Raw genomic sequence first — 16,403 nt, 5'->3', positions numbered from 1 at the left:
GTCAACGTGCCGACTCGGCCTCCCTACTCCTCCAATCGCCTCAAGGAAAGGGAAGAAGGAAAAGGGTAAAAAAGGAGGTGCTGGCCAATCAGCTTCCACATCGTGCATGCCGTGGAACTTGGATAGCCAATCAGCGCCACATGAAGTCCCGGCGCACCACGTGGGCGGATGCGCTTCGTGGTCTTTGCAGAGCCAGGTCGGGGGTGAGATTCCGATGCACGTGTGGATACGATAATAGGGGGATACTTTTTCAGGGTGAGATTATGATGATAATGAAAATTCTAATGATGACCGATCGTCAACGTCATCGACATAATAATAATAATAATAATAATAATAATAATAATAATAATAATAATACTTGCTAGTCATAAATGTAATAATTATGAATTATTAAATTCAGCACTTGTGAATTTCTTCAGTGGGTGAAGTGGACCAAGGAATAAGATGGCGGCGCGCATAGACGCTGCGGCTTAGTGCTCTCCCTTAGCGTTTTGTTTTGTTTTTATTATTTTTACTTGGTCTGAGTATGTCTGGCCGGGCAAGAAAGATTTACAGCAGGCAGGAACTTCTGAAGGTCGGGTTACAGTGTGAACAAGCTGTAAGAGCTGATTATTTTCGCCCAGATAACGTTCCTGTGGGAGTAGCCAGGCCACCGGGCTCTCCATGGATTACTATGCCTCCAGGGAGGAGGCGAAGGCGGCGTAGAGACAGGAGGCAAAGGCGGGGTTGTCGGGCTGGCGTCCTGGTAAGATTGCAGAGGAGTCCATCTAAACCACCGCTCCCTAGCATATTTCTTGCTAATGTGAGATCTCTTGCCAACAAGATGGATGAATTGAGGCTGCAGGCAGCAAAGAACAGCCTTGTAAAAGATTGCTGCGTTTTATTTGTCATTGAGACATGGCTTCAACCGTCCATACCAGACACAGCTATTCAGTTGGAAGGCTGTGCGGTACATCGTCAAGACCGAGGCATGGACTTCGGAAAAACCAAAGGAGGGGGGCTGTGTGTATATGTGAACAAATGCTGGTCCAATAATTCGAAGACTGTGGGCAGTCACTGTTCACCGGATTTGGAATATGTGACTGTTAAATGTAGACCAGCCTATCTCCCTAGGGAGTTCACAGCTGTTATGTTAACTGGTGTGTACGTGCCACCAGATGCCAATGCCAACCTGGCTTCGGGATGCCTGCAGAGCCTTATCAGCAGCCAGCAAGACAAGTATCCTGAAGCTGTGCACATCATTGCGGGAGACTTCAACCATGTTGAACTTAAAACAGTGCTCCCAACGCTCTATCAGCATGTGAAATGTCCCACAAGAGGGGACAAGACACTGGATAAAGTTTATTCGAATGTAAATCACGGCTATAGGGCTGTACAGCTGCCACACTTGGGCCAGTCCGACCATATGTCTCTGTTCCTGGTACCAGCATATATCCCACTTAGGAAACGGGCTCCCACAATATTAAAATCTGTTAAAACCTGGCCTGAAGGTGCTATTCACCAGCTGCAGGACTGTTTTGAGAGAACCAATTGGGATATTTTCGATCATACAGACCTGGAGGAACACACGGCGGCAGTTCTGTGCTATATCAATCACTGCACAGACACTGTCACAGTAAATAAATCCATCCGGTTTTACCCCAATCAGAAACCCTGGATGAATAGAGAGGTCCAGTGCCTGTTGCGGGAAAGGAACAGGGCTTTTAGGTCGGGCGAGGTGCAGCTTTACAGTGTGGCAAGAGCAAACTTGAAGAGGGGGATTCGACGGGCAAAATTGGATTATAGGCTGAGGATTGAGGATAATTTAAGGAGCAACAACACAAGACAGATGTGGCAGGGGATTCAGCATATTACCAACTACAAACCTAACCTTGGTGCTGTCGACGGTGACCCTTTGCTGGCGGAGGAGCTTAACCTCTTCTTTGCTCGCTTCGAGAGGGAGCCACCTGAGACGCCGGTATTACAGCCACCAGCCCATGGGGGCCCCTCATTCACGGTAGAGGAGCATGAGGTGAGACAGGTATTGAGGATGGCGAATCCGAGGAAGGCGGCTGGACCTGATGGCATCACTGGAAAGGTGTTGAAGGGCTGTGCGGATCAGCTGGCGAGGGTCTTTACTAAGATCTTCAATAAGTCCTTACACCAGTCTATTGTCCCACCCTGCCTGAAGTCGTCAACTATTGTCCCTCTGCCTAAAAAATCCACAATCAGTAGTTTGAATGACTACAGACCAGTTGCACTGACTCCAATCATCATGAAGTGTTTTGAGAAACTGGTGCGCCGTCACATTATTTCCTGTCTTCCATCAACTTTTGACAACCACCAGTTTGCATACAAGGCAAATAGATCCACAGAAGACGCTATCACCACCACTCTCCATGCTGCTCTGTCCCATCTGGAGCAGCCGGGGAGTTATGTGAGGCTGCTGTTTGTGGATTTTAGCTCTGCTTTTAACACTATCCTCCCCCATAGACTGGTGTCCAAGCTAGAGGCGATTGGACTCTCCAACTCCACCTGTCTCTGGGTTTTGGATTTTTTGTCAGAACGTTCTCAGAGGGTTAGAGTAGGGTCACATATGTCCACAGCCCTTAGCCTTAACACCGGCTCACCACAGGGTTGTGTGTTGAGTCCCCTGCTCTATGCTCTCTATACGTATGACTGTACAGCCATCTATTCCAGCAACAAAATCATCAAGTTTGCTGATGACACTACGGTGGTAGGGCTCATTTCAGGAGGGGATGAGTCCGCCTATCGGGACGAGGTGGAGCGGCTCTGTGTTTGGTGTGGAGAGAACAATCTGGCTCTTAATACGGCTAAGACCAAGGAATTGGTGGTGGATTACAGGAAAAAAAAGGCGGACATTCAGCCCTTGTATATCAACGGGGAACGGGTGGAGAGGGTGGCGGAATTCAGGTTTTTGGGAGTAATTATCGATCAGGGCATGACTTGGAGCGCAAATACCACTGCTCTGGTGAAGAAGGCCCAGCAGAGAATTTATTTCCTCAGACTTTTGAAGAAGAACAATCTGAGTGAGAGACTGCTGGTGTCCTTCTACCGAGGCTCCATAGAGAGCATTCTTACATACTGTATTTGTGCTTGGTTCTCCAGTTGTACAGCTAGGGAGAGGAAGGTGCTCCAGAAGGTCATAACCACAGCCCAAAGGATTATTGGTCATCCTCTCCCATCTTTGGAAGAACTGTACGGTTCCCGTTGTCTTAGGAAAGCAAACAACATCCTGCAGGATTCATCTCACCCGGGACACAGTCTGTTTGCACTACTGCCTTCTGGCAGGAGATATAGAAACATCAAGTCAAGGACAAATAGACTGAAAAACAGTTTCTATCCAAGAGCTGTGGCCTTTTTGAATGCTGTAACTCGATAGTGTGACCTGGGAGTTTGATGGGTGTTGGTGTGGGTGTGGCTGGAATGTGGTTTGTTTGGTTGTTGTTGTTGTTTTGCTTTTGTTGTTTTTAAGGGATGGCATCCAATTTCGTTGCACTTGTGCAGTGTTGCACTTGTGTAATGACAATAAAGAATCTATCTATCTATAAGGAAAGAGGTGCACGTGGGCTCAGCCGCTTCCCCCGCTCTGGCCCATGCGGTTCAATCCTAAAGAGTACCTCTGATCATGTGCAGAGCGACTTACTTCCTTGGCTGAATCATCACAATCCCTCCCACCACATTTGAGAACCTGAAGTCCTAGTATCAGTCTGGTTATAAAATAAAACACTGTGTGTGTGTTTTGCGTGTGTGTTGAAATGGGCAGAACTTGTTCTGCTTACAGTTATTTTAACAGGTTTGACTAAGAGAGCCTGTGCCAGTGATGAGCTCTAGTGATGTATTGATATTTCCCAATGTTTATCTTTCAAGAACAATAGCTTCAGACTCCTTTTCAGTAATCTAGTTATTTGATTGTGAGCCTGCAGGCATATCAGGTCAGGCTTCCCACTTACAGCCCTTTAAAAGTCATACGTAATAATGATCATGGCATGCAGCTTCTTATTGCACAGAGGGAGGGGAAGACTGCAGCAAATGGGCAGGTGGTATAGATTTCTTGTGTTGTGCATTTTTGATAACCGGCTCTCCTCTTCCTTCACCCTGCCATCCAGAGAGCATGCCAGGGATGCGCCTATCCTAATGGAGCCAGACTGCAAGCGCAGGAAAACGGTGGAGCTGAACGGGGCCTCCACATGGGACGTGCTTCCTGTTCTTTCTAAGAGGGAATCCCAGAATGTGGTTTTAATCCCTGCCTTTGCTGCACCCATCCTGGACAAAAAGGAGGCCTGCCGCCTGGTGAGGGAGGTCTCTGCCGCCTACCCGCTGGGGGACCACCCGCACTTGAAACGCGTCCGTCCCTGCGTCTCCGCGGAGAGCGCCCACCCACTGGAGATGATCCTATGCCTGGCCAGCCCCAGACCGGAGCAGGATGGCTCGCCGTCCCTTGCTGCCCTTTTCCCCGATGGCCAGGTCGACCCGCGTGGCTTGGGGGAGCCTTTTCTGACCCTGGTGCCAGCCTTCCCGCCCTTGACCCGCCCCCAGTACGAGGAAGCCTCCTCGCACTGGCCTGTCTCTTTCCATGAGAACAAGCGCATCAGCCGGGCTCTCAGCGGCTGCCTCTTCACTCCCTCGGAAAAGGCCGCCATGCAAAGCCATATGGAGCTGGCTATCCGAGCGGCGCAAGAAGGTGCGCGGCTCAGCATGGAGCCGGTGGGGGCCGTGGTGGTTGACCAAGCTTCTGGGAGAGTTCTGGCGGCGGCGCATGACTGCAGGAAAGGCTTCAACCCACTGCTGCACGCCGCTATGGTTTGCATTGACCTGGTGGCCTGCAGCCAGGGAGGTGGGGCGTACGGTTATAAAGATTACCCTTCCTGTACCTTCCTTCAGCCGGATGGCGACTCAGGCCATTCCTCCTCGTCGGGCGATGGGCTCCCCTACATCTGCACCGGCTATGATATGTACTTGACGCGGGAGCCGTGTGTGATGTGCGCCATGGCTCTGCTGCACTCGCGCATTGGACGGGTTTTCTACGGCGTGCCGTCCGCTCACGGCGCCCTGGGGACAAACTACCACATCCACCGCCGCAAAGACCTGAACCACCGCTTTGAGGTGTTCCGCGGCGTTTTGGAAGAGGAGTGCTGCAGCTTGGCACATATTTCGGTGCCCGGGCAATCACGGAAAGACAGTCCTTGAGGAGGATATTTCTTGTTCTGCTTCCTTTTTAAGAGAAGTAGCGTGTCTGCGGAGCTTTGGAATGTGTACAGTGGTACCTCGGTTTAAGTACTTTATTTGTTCCGGAGGTCCGTTCTTAACCTGAAACTGTTCTTAACCTGAAGCACCACTTTAGCTAATGGGGCCTCCTGCTGCTGCCGTCTCGCCGGAGCACGATTTCTGTTCTCATCCTGAAGCAAAGTTCTTAACCTGAGGTACTATTTCTGGGTTAGCGGAGTCTGTAACCTGAAGCGTATGTAACCTGAAGCGTATGTAATGTGAAGCGTATGTAACCTGAAGTGTACGTAACCTGAGGTACCACTGTATTTGTGTGTGGGGGGTTGTCTCTCATTTTAACCCTTTTTTACTGAACTGTTCTCTTTTTTTCTTTTGAAATACATTATTTAAAGAACAGTCATGTGTCTGTGGTAACTGGGAATTTGGAGTACCTGAAACTGAGCAGTGATCCTCCACAGATTTTTGGCACTTGTGAGAATTTTTTTGCGCATTGTGAGAAATGATGACTAGGGAAAACCTCTGCTTATAAATGGTCCTATGTGCAGTTTTGAGGTTCATGAGTGGGACCTGCAAGAAAATGTTGCAGTGTGGAAAGCCCTTGTTCAGGATGCCAGTACCTCCCTTCCCTTGGCCTGCAGCAGTTGGTCAACTTTCCACTGCTACTGAGCATGTCCAGACCTCATCGGTGTTTTGTGGTCCCCTCAGTTTTTCATTCTAATAATAATAATAAATTTTTATTTGTATCCTGCCCTCCCAAGCCGAGGCCAGGCTCAGAGCGGCTGACACCATAAAAACAACACAAAACGTAACTTTAAAATAACCTACATCACAAAAGTAACATTCAACAATCATAAGGGTAATATAAAATAATAATAATATCAACACATAAAAGTTAAACAGAAATCCACTCAACAGTTACAATAAATAATTTCTAAACTATAATCAATAAAACAAAAAAACAAAAAAAATTGAGAAGCCGAGACTAGAGGGTGGAGCAAGGCAGGTGGAAAGAGGCCTTGGCTGACAAAGTCTCTCCCCTAAAGTTGTTTTGTACATCTACGTACCTGGGATTTCACTTGAGCCTGCTGATATCTCCTTTGTGGATTCCCCCCCCCCCCCCACATAGGGATTCATGCTTGAAAAATTCAGGCAATTCACCACCATGTTGATGACCCCAATGTACACTTCATGTGGGGGAATACTACACATATTTCATTGTATTCCTGACTCCTATCCTATCAGCCAGCAAGAAAAGGGATCTTTTTAGTCACTATATGCCCCAAAGCTAAGCATTTGGGAACACTGAAAATACAAGGTGCTTCAGTTTCAGAAGAAGGTACTTCAAGATCTGTTACTTAAAGTGGAGATTTACGGAAAACTACTTAAAGTCACTCCAAAATAAGATATTGGAGCACTCCAAATCATGTATGCGCACAGAAAATAGCTGAAGGGCAACACATGGAGATCTGCCTGGATTGTTGCAACACACTCCTAATTTTGGGGGACAGGGGGCGGGCAGGTGTGGAGGACTCCCTGGTCCTGAATGGGGTAACTGTGCCCCTGAAGGACCAGGTGCGCAGCCTGGGAGTCATTTTGGACTCACAGTTGTCCATGGAGGCACAGGTCAATTCTGTGTACAGGGCAGCTGTCTACCAGCTCCATCTGGTACGCAGGCTGAGACCCAACCTGCCCGCAAACTGTCTCGCCAGAGTGGTGCATGCTCTAGTTATCTTCAGCTTGGACTACTGCAATGCGCTCTACGTGGGGCTACCTTTGAAGGTGACTTGGAAACTACAACTAATCCAGAATGCGGCAGCTAGACTGGTGACTGGGGGCGGCCGCCGAGACCATATAACACCGGTCTTGAAAGACCTACCGGTACATTGGCTCCCAGTAGCACAATTCAAAGTGTTGGTGCTGACCTTTAAAGCCCTAAACGGCCTCGGTCCAGTATACCTGAAGGAGCGTCTCCACCCCCATCGTTCTGCCCGGACGCTGAGGTCCAGCGCCAAGGGCCTTCTGGCGGTTCCCTCATTGCGAGAAGCAAAGCTACAGGGAACCAGGCAGAGGGCCTTCTCGGTAGTGGCGCCCGCCCTGTGGAACACCCTCCCATCAGATGTCAAAGCGATAAATAACTACCTGACATTTAGAAGACATCTTAAGGCAGCCCTGTTCAGGGAAGTTTTTAATCTGTGATATTTTACTGTATTTTTTGTTTCTATGGAAGCCGCCCAGAGTGGCTGGGGAAACCCAGCCAGATGGGCGGGGTACAAATAATAAATTATTATTATTATTATTATTATTATTATTATTATTATTATTATTATATTAAATGTATAATTAGAAGATTGTTGTATGATCTTAGAACAGCTGTGGCTGCAACTCTCATGAAGGGACCCAACACTTTTGAGTTTGCCACTGTGCTGTTGCCTTGTATGGATACAGAAAACCAGCACTGGCAGCGACAGGCGGCTGCATTCAAGAGTGGCGCCAAAGGAATGTGAGCCTAGGCCATGCCATTTTAGGGGATGAAGCTTAATTTTCGCAAGATTTGTCAGTGAAGGGGGTCTTAAAAATATGTTTTTGCTTGGGAAGAACTCCAATCTGCTATTGGGCAGCATTTAGTTTGGTAAATGATGAGGAAGCATATAAACTGCTTTTGGGGAACCAAAGAATTTTAATTTTAACTTCTGAAAATGTCAGGTAATGCTGAATAATAATAATATAAATCTATATATATCGATATATCGATATAAAGATATATGCATATATAATATAACTGCATATTTTGGGCAATCATTTTTTAATATTTCTATGCAATTTTACATGCATTTTACTTACCAAGAAAAAAAACCTAAATTATATTAATATAACCAATATATTTTGTATTGCCAAGTCATGTTTCAACTTTTTAGCACCTCACATTTGGGGAATTTGCAAATTCAATTCAAAGCCAACCTTTCCCCTCCCAATGTCCATCAGTATGCAAAGGTGAGGAAGTCAATATGTTTTAGACCCAGAATTGCTCGTCAAAATTCGCTGGCTCTAAAATGCACCACATCGTTTCAAATCCATGGTCCTATTTCAATTGACAGTCTCATTGCTTTGTAATACGCAGCAACGACTATTTAGGAATGTAATGCAAACCCCAACCTCATGGAGCAGAGTGGCGCAGCGGAAGCGTGCTGGGCCCATAACCCAGAGGTCGATGGATCGAAACCATCCTCTGCTAAGCTTGAATTTTTTTTTTTTTTGAGGGTGACATTTTAATTTGGTAGCAATGTGGAAGAAGACAAATACCTCCTTTAAATTACTGTAATATGCAGGCAATTCGAGTCTCAAATAGCTGCAATACCTTCCAGTTTAGATGTCTGGAGATTGAAAAATATGTCTTTCTGTAATAGTTAGCCGTTGATTTGTGTGGGGTTTTTTTTTAATTGTATGTATAATTCTGGTAAATCGCTTTGTGTTGTTTTTTGAATGAAATTGCGGTATATAAGCATTTTTTAAAATGCATTTTAAAATCTATTGCATTCAACGGGGCTCGCTCCCGCGTAAATGGGGGTGAAGCAGCCCCACTTAATTAAATAAGACTTCCTTCTGAGCAGTAGACATGGTTGAGGCTTGCATTGTGAGTTGGGCACCACCCAAATGCGATTTTATATATATAGCAGAAAAAAACTTTGCGGCTCAAAACCTGACACTTACGTATCCTCACTGAACGCCAGATCTACTTCTGAGTAAGCTTGCTTAAGATTTCGCTGCAAGCTCATGGCCCGTGATAGTATTCGATGGGGGACACCCTTCACACAGTTTAATTTGATATGCTCTGACAGCAAAGGTGCAAACAAGCCCGCAGCTTTTTAAAAACAAGCCTCAATGAAATGTGATGCACGAAACGTGATCCAAGAAGAAAAGGAAAGGATGCTTTAAAAAATCACGAATTGCTACGTTTGCAATTCACTGTGATCACAAATGGTTGCAAGCCAATCCTTGCGGTTTATAAAAGCAGATACTTATGAACGCGCAAGCTGAGCTGAACGGCGTTAGGATGAAATTCATCGTTAAAAGAGGTCTCCTTCCAACGGCCAACTTCCAACATATTTTTTAAATTGTGTTTCTTGTGTTTCCATATACATGCTTAGTTAGGCAAAGGAGGGGGAGGGGCTGCTTAGCCAGATACGGAAATGAAAGAACAAAACATACTTGATTATCGAAAAGGGCACTTCTTTGAATTTTTATTTATTTTTTATTTTTTATTTTTTGCTCTCTGGGGAGGATTCAAAGCAATCTCTTTAAGAAAGGTAAAAGACAAACATACAAAACAAACAAACAAAAAAAGAATTTTAAAAAATTCAGCCGCCCGAACAGGGACTTGAACCCTGGACCCTCAGATTAAAAGTCTGATGCTCTACCGACTGAGCTATCCGGGCTCTGAGAGTGCCTTGTTTCAGGAGTAGTCTAGTGTGATTTGGCATAGCAAGCCTGCAGGTTCTTGGCACATTGTCCTTCCCTTTGTTTCCTCCCGGAAAGGTAAGAGGCCAACTGTTGCATCGGGCCAGTGGCCCACCTTGTCCGGCAACCTGTCCTTACATTGGCCCAGCCATGGGGCCAATGGGGAGCCCAAAAGCAGGAGGTGGGGAGGAGATCGAGGGGGGGGGGTTGCACAGCATTCTCCCCACTTGTGATTCTCAGGAACTAGACCCACTGCCTCCAACAGGGGAGAGAGAACGTAGCCACTGCGACTTACCATCGTTCAAAGCCTTCCAGGTTGGTGCCGCTAACTTAGAGCCCTAATAGTTCTGAGATAGAAGAGAGAGACAGTCATTTGTTATCCCAGTGGTTCAATGATTATTATACATATTTTATCGGTTTAAAACTGGAACAGAACTACATAATAACAAATTATTAATACTGCAACACAGCAAAGAACGACTAGTAACTGTCAGGATGGCCGAGCGGTCTAAGGCGCTGCGTTCAGGTCGCAGTCTCCCCTGGAGGCGTGGGTTCGAATCCCACTTCTGACAAAACGCTATTTTTTTTGTGCCTTTGCCAAAGAACGGGTTGGAGATATTCTTCTCCTTCTCCTTTTTGGGTGCACTGTGGATAGCTATCCTTCCTTAAATGAAAATTGATTGCGTACAATTCACACACCCCTGTCCGCTATCGTAGTTAGTTGCAGTTTTAATACCCCCAAAATTACTGTCCTTATTACTGTATATGACTAAGCAGCTTGCAGATCAGCACAGAATATAACTGCTTAAATCTTTCTGTTTCGGCGTTTTATCGTTTCCTCTCTCTCTCTCATTCTCTCCCGTTTTGCCCCACGTTTCGGGCAAATGTGAAATTCGACTTCCTGGTTGATTTGTTTGATCTGGAATAAAGCTTGAAATAGAAATATCGAGTGCTCTATTTATGTAGGCATAATGGCCTGTGTTGATAGGCGAGAGTAAAGTTCAGTAGTGTGATTTCGCCATCTAGCGTTCACTTGCACGATTTTAACATCCCCTATTACATTCAACAGCTATCCAGGAAACAACTCTTTCGTTACTGGCCGGTTAGCTCAGTTGGTTAGAGCGTGGTGCTAATAACGCCAAGGTCGCGGGTTCGATCCCCGTACGGGCCAGGAGTTAATTTTTGGAACCTTTTCCAATACAATATTGTTAATTCTCTCCGATTTTCTCATGCTTTCGTTTATTTTTTGACAAAATCCTGAAGGGAGCTGAATTGGAACTTTACTGTGTAATCCAATGGGTGTTTCTTCAGATGCCTATCTCTGGTGCATAAAACTAATTTCTTTCCCTCTCTGTGGTTATAATAGAGGCCCTCCACTCCGTTGTGATCTGTGCATTATATCTGTTGTGATCTGTTGCGTTTTCGGTGTAGGGAGATAATTCAGATTATAAACGCGATGTCATTCCCGAAACTTCAAACGAAACAAATACCAGTTAGCTAATTATTTACTAAAATAGCAAATTTACATCCTGGTCAGGCTTACTGGGACTTTTTCATAATAGGTGCCTTCTTAGCGCAGTAGGCAGCGCGTCAGTCTCATAATCTGAAGGTCCTGAGTTCGATCCTCAGAGAGGGCATTATATTTTTCAACAACAAAAAAGTGTATTTCTAAACTAAGATATTTATACATAGAGTTAATGCCTTCTTCATAGACTGCTTAACACGTCTTTTGTTGACCCATTCTTAGCAGTAGCTCAAAAAGAAAGTATAATTTGGGGTGGGGGGTTAGGACGTAAGACGAACCCAGCTGGATCAAGCCAATGGCCCATCTATTCCAGCATCTTGTTCCCACGTGAATAAACGCACAAGCAAGACCTGAGTGAAGCAACACTCTCCGCTTCTGTAGCTCCAAGAAACTGGTATTCAGAGGCATTTTTGAAACAGCCTCCCTGCTTTTTCGTGTTTAAGTGATGTTTTAAGCCTTCCCTGTGCTGAGAGAAGGACCTCCTTTGTCACTTTCACACTAAGCAATTGGTTTACAGAAAAGCTTCTATACAGCATGTACAGATTTAATCCAACGGTGTGGAAAGCTGTTGGCTTTTCAGATTTTGCTTTCCAGATATAATTCCTGCCTGTTGGACATGCTGTTTGTGCTCTTTGCCCCTGAGCTAAGCCAAACACTTCACTGTGGGGCGCATTTCGATTTTCTCTGCAAAAAGATTCGTATATATCACCCTAGGTAATAGGAATAAGCCCCCTTCCATCAGATCAGACCTTTGGTCAGCAATGCCAATTCAAATATCTTCATGGCTTCTGGTTGGGAGTCCTTCACTGGCTTTAGCCTGAGATGTCAGGGACCCAGGACCTGAGGTGCGGCCTTTCCCGATTCCTTCAAAATATCCGCCCAACGTGGGGCTCGAACCCACGACCCTGAGATTAAGAGTCTCATGCTCTACCGACTGAGCTAGCCGGGCTGCTGGTTTATGGACCTTTTTTCTATCTCCTCCAAGCAGCTATTTCTCAGAGCAGCTGAAAGATGTCCTTTCTCCCTGTCTCATAAAGGTAGACATGAAAATCACCCGTTGTAACTGATCAGCGGTAGATTCAGGACAAACACAAGTCCAGCGGTTTGTGTAATTCATCACCATAAATGTGGTGACAGATTATCAGTGGCTTAGACATGTCTGACACTGGCACCCAGTTATGGCAACTAAATGGAACCTCCAGCTTCAGATATGGCATATCTTTTCTTATGGGAGTGGGAATAGCGAGGAAATACAGAGGCAGTGCTGTTTTAGGAACACTCAGAGGGAAACCAAAATGCTTGTTTACAAAGCTATTGTACTAGCAACCTTACTGTATGCTTGTGAAACATGGACCACTTACAAATGCCATCTCCAGCTCCTTGAAAGATTCCATCAACCGTGTCTCCGAAAAATTTTACACATCCCTTGGGAAGACAGGTGAACTAATATCAGTGTACTGGAAGAAGCAAATATCACCAGTGTGGAAGAAATGATTCTTCAACATCAACTTTGTTGGACTGGTCATGTTGTGCGGATGCCTGATCATCGTCTTCCAAAGCAAGTACTCTATTCCAAACTTTAAAATGGAAAGCATAATGCTGGTGGTCAACAAAAGAGGCTCAAAGACTCTCTCAAGGCAAATCTGAAAAAAATGTAGTATAGACACCCACAACTGAGAAACACTGGCCTGCGAGTGCTCCAATTGGAAAACAACCTTTAGCAAAGGTGTCATGGGCTTTGAAGACATTCAAACTCAGGACGCAAGGGAGAAACGCACTAAGAGGAAGGCACGCTTGGCAAACTCTCACCATGATCAACTCCTGCCTGGAAATCTATGTTCCCACTGTGGAAGGATGTGTGGATCCAGAATTGGCCTCCACAGTCACTTAAGGACTCACTGTTAAGACTGTGTTCATGGAAGACAATCTTACTTGGCTATGAATGATTGCCAAATAAGACAGTAGCAGTGCTGTATTAGGACACTGTTTATTATGGGTTTGCTGAATACTTCAGGCTGACCACTGTGGGGAGCAGAATGCTGTGCCAAATAGACCTTCCTTTAACCTGACCAGGCTCTTCTGTTATTTCCTCAAGAGCTTTAAACCCTCCCAAATTATATAGTCACTCTGGACCTCTATTAATTAGTATTTACCTCTAAAAACGATTACCCACACATTGGAACTCCTTGCCTATTGACATCAACCAGGTGCCTTCACTCAACTCTTTTCAGCACCTGCTAAAAAGATTTTTTTATTCAGGCAAGCCTATTGAGACATGTCAGATGTCAACATTTGTTTTAAATTGGTTTGTTTTTAGCTTATTATTGATTTTAATTATTTGTTGGATGTTTAGATACTTTTAAACTGATAATTTTGTTAAACTTTTTGTAAACTGATTGGATGTTTTACTACAATCAAGTGGTGCATAAATGTTGTGAAATAAATTATAATTATCTTGCCTCCCAAGAGAAACCCAGGGCAGCAAACACATAAAAGATAAAATACCGGTAAATAAAACACCTAGAATGAATTCAAATAAAGATGCAGACTGGGGAAGATCTCTACTTAAAGTCTTCAGTAGGTAGGGCTCAAAAAGTCAGAGATGGCAGGGACATTGCTAAGTACTGAAGAAAAAAACAAAGCTAGAGCCAACCTATTTGCACATTTAGGCTGACACCTTGAGTTATGGGGTAGTTACAAGATTTCCTGGGATCTGTATGTTGAATAAGATTGAACATGCTACAAATCAGTAAGACAGAAAATTTCTGCCTGACAGCATTTCCCTCACTGCAGAGTGGAATCTGAAACCAAGCAGCACAGAAAACGCTCCAGAAACTCTATAGCGCAATTCCTTAAGTTTTTCAAGTAGCATGAAACAGAATTTACCACTACAGATCTACCTTCAAGTCATGTCCCAAGCTATTTAGTCTCTCTGGTTAACCAAAAGAGGCGATGCTTAGCAATATCAGCTCATTTTACTGCGAAAGTAGGTGGCTCTTAAAAGAGCCTTTGGTTTTCTTTTTGGGAAGCCCAATAATCAGTTCTCCGGGGAAGCTCACTTGGAGCTGGTGTACTTGGTGACGGCCTTGGTGCCCTCGGAGACGGCGTGCTTGGCGAGCTCTCCGGGCAGCAGGAGTCGGACGGCGGTCTGGATCTCCCGGGAGGTGATGGTGGAGCGCTTGTTGTAGTGCGCCAGGCGGGAAGCCTCGGCCGCGATGCGCTCGAAGATGTCGTTGACGAAGGAGTTCATGATGCTCATGGCCTTGGACGAGATGCCCGTGTCCGGGTGGACCTGCTTGAGCACCTTGTAGACGTAGATGGAGTAGCTCTCCTTGCGGCTCTTCTTGCGCTTCTTGTCGCCCTTCTTCTGCGTCTTGGTGATGGCCTTCTTCGACCCCTTCTTGGCCGCGGGAGCGGACTTGGCTGGCTCAGGCATCTTCCAACTTTCTGCCGACAACACCGAAGGAAAGAAAGTCGAGTAACAGCCGCGCTGCGCGCCCTCCTATTTATAGGACGCTTATGCAAATGAGGTATCGAAAAACTCTTGTCACAATTGGCTACACTCCTCGCTGACGCAAAAGAAAAAGAGAGGGGCGTGGGTCCGGAATGCTGCTCTGCGCGCAAGTGAGCTCTCATTGGCCAACCGTTTCCCGCCGTCCTCTCTCATTGGCTGTATTTCAGAATTCCTTCTGTTGCTGGCATCCTGCACGGTCATTGGGCATTGAGTTGCAGAGGCTGACCAATCAGAAAATGCAGTCTCAAAACCAGGGGAAAGTATATAAGGAGCGGAATCGAGCACAGTTGCTTCATTCAGCATCGAAGGAGTTTGTTTGTGTGTCTACTTTCAACGTCATCGACATGTCTGGACGCGGCAAGCAAGGAGGAAAAGCTCGGGCCAAGGCCAAGACTCGCTCTTCTCGTGCCGGTCTGCAGTTCCCCGTGGGTCGTGTGCACCGTCTTCTGCGCAAAGGGAACTACGCAGAGCGCGTCGGAGCCGGAGCGCCCGTCTACTTGGCTGCTGTGCTGGAGTACCTGACTGCTGAGATCCTGGAATTGGCCGGCAACGCTGCCCGGGACAACAAGAAGACCAGGATCATCCCTCGCCACTTGCAGCTCGCCATCCGCAACGACGAGGAACTGAACAAACTCCTGGGCAGAGTCACTATCGCTCAGGGAGGCGTCCTGCCCAACATCCAGGCTGTGCTGTTGCCCAAGAAAACCGAGAGCCACAAGGCCAAAGGAAAATAAAGCAAGAAGAAAGGTGCTAAAAAGTAAACAAGCCCAACCAACCCAAAGGCTCTTTTAAGAGCCACCTACAACTTCATTAAAAAAGAGCTGATTTTTCTCTATTAGCGAGATGTAAAAACCCATGCGAATTATGGTCCTCCCGTTCGCGAGTCTCTTGCTAGAAGGGTTTTACGGCTCCTATAGCAGGCTGCGGTATCTTCCCCGAACAATACATTAAGTGTATATAAAGCTTATTGAGATTGGCGGGTGTGAATTTTTTAAAAAATACACCAGTAACACAAAGAGCTGTACTTTGGGCAGCAATGTTTCCAGCAGGAAGGCAAGTTGAATACACTGTTACGGAAAGGGAGCTTTGTACATTATTGTAACAAGTAAACTCCACAACTGATACACTTTCGAATCTGATTCAAGTTTTCAGTTCGGCACAAAAGTTCGGATGATATAATGTAGCAGAATCTTTTCCCCCCGCTTCCAGGAGTAGTACAGTATAAAGAAAAGGGAGCCGAAGCGGCAGGGACTTAATTGGCTAGTATTTTAGCGCGGGAATTTTGAAAATAGTTTGGACCAATCGTAAAAAGCGCGGGACTTTTGAAAAAAAGAATTTGGACCAATCACATCCAAGTACGGAAGTTTACGTCAAAGAAATGCGGCAAGTAACCAGGAAATCGTCTCTCTCCCCTCCCCCTCTTCCCCTTTCAGGGAGCACCATAAAGGCTAATAAAGAGATTTTGGGATAAGCTTTCGTGGACCTAACTATTTTTCTGTTAATGTCTGAACTTCTAGAATTTGCTCATCTTCTGCCTCTCCCGCAACATGAAGCTTGTCCCCCCAACATAAATCCTGGCTACGCCCATAGTCATGGTCATGTTGTCCACAGGATCCAAACAAAAAAAGATTGCCTTCGACCTATTCGCCGTCAGCTTTTTAACACAATCTTTATGCGCCA

At 45.8% G+C, this 16,403-nt stretch overlaps 3 protein-coding genes across 4 annotated transcripts; 2 read left to right on the top strand and 1 right to left on the bottom strand.

Annotated features, from left to right (window-relative positions):
- Positions 1-48: 48 nt before the first annotated feature.
- ADAT3 (adenosine deaminase tRNA specific 3) lies at positions 49-5,219 on the top strand. 2 transcript variants are annotated; one of them, XM_083409392.1, is made up of 2 exons: positions 49-203; positions 4,113-5,219. In XM_083409392.1, the coding sequence occupies exons 1-2, from the start codon at positions 169-171 to the stop codon at positions 5,191-5,193; spliced, it is 1,116 nt and encodes a 371-aa protein (XP_083265518.1). In that variant the 5' UTR covers positions 49-168; the 3' UTR covers positions 5,194-5,219. The 2 variants fall into 2 exon arrangements, with proteins under 2 accessions (XP_083265518.1, XP_083265519.1); XM_083409393.1 differs by having other exon boundaries at positions 171-255.
- Positions 5,220-14,165: 8,946 nt separating this feature from the next.
- On the bottom strand, positions 14,166-14,753 carry LOC310662462 (histone H2B 1/2/3/4/6-like). The gene has a single exon (XM_083409396.1). The coding sequence runs from the start codon at positions 14,643-14,645 to the stop codon at positions 14,265-14,267; it is 381 nt and encodes a 126-aa protein (XP_083265522.1). The 5' UTR covers positions 14,646-14,753; the 3' UTR covers positions 14,166-14,264.
- A 62-nt stretch (positions 14,754-14,815) lies between these two features.
- Positions 14,816-15,557, top strand: LOC310662461 (histone H2A type 2-C-like; the record flags this gene model as incomplete). Its single annotated transcript, XM_083409395.1, has 1 exon — positions 14,816-15,557. The coding sequence occupies one exon, from the start codon at positions 14,816-14,818 to the stop codon at positions 15,455-15,457; it is 642 nt and encodes a 213-aa protein (XP_083265521.1). The 3' UTR covers positions 15,458-15,557.
- Positions 15,558-16,403: the final 846 nt, after the last annotated feature.

The sequence above is a fragment of the Podarcis tiliguerta genome (assembly GCF_965153285.1).
Source record: "Podarcis tiliguerta genome assembly, chromosome: 13".
In the NCBI taxonomy this organism is placed as follows: Eukaryota; Metazoa; Chordata; class Lepidosauria; order Squamata; family Lacertidae; genus Podarcis; species Podarcis tiliguerta.
This window is presented reverse-complemented; position numbering and strand designations above follow the sequence as displayed.

Excerpts from the sequence above, each read along its gene's own strand:
- ADAT3 (XM_083409392.1), top strand. The coding sequence starts at position 169 with ATGCGCTTCGTGGTCTTTGCAGAGCCAGGTCGGGG. Across the intron at positions 204-4,112 it reads TTTGCAGAGCCAGGTCGGGG|AGAGCATGCCAGGGATGCGC; the intron begins GTGAGATTCCGA and ends CCTGCCATCCAG.
- LOC310662462 (XM_083409396.1), bottom strand. The coding sequence starts at position 14,645 with ATGCCTGAGCCAGCCAAGTCCGCTCCCGCGGCCAAGAAGGGGTCGAAG.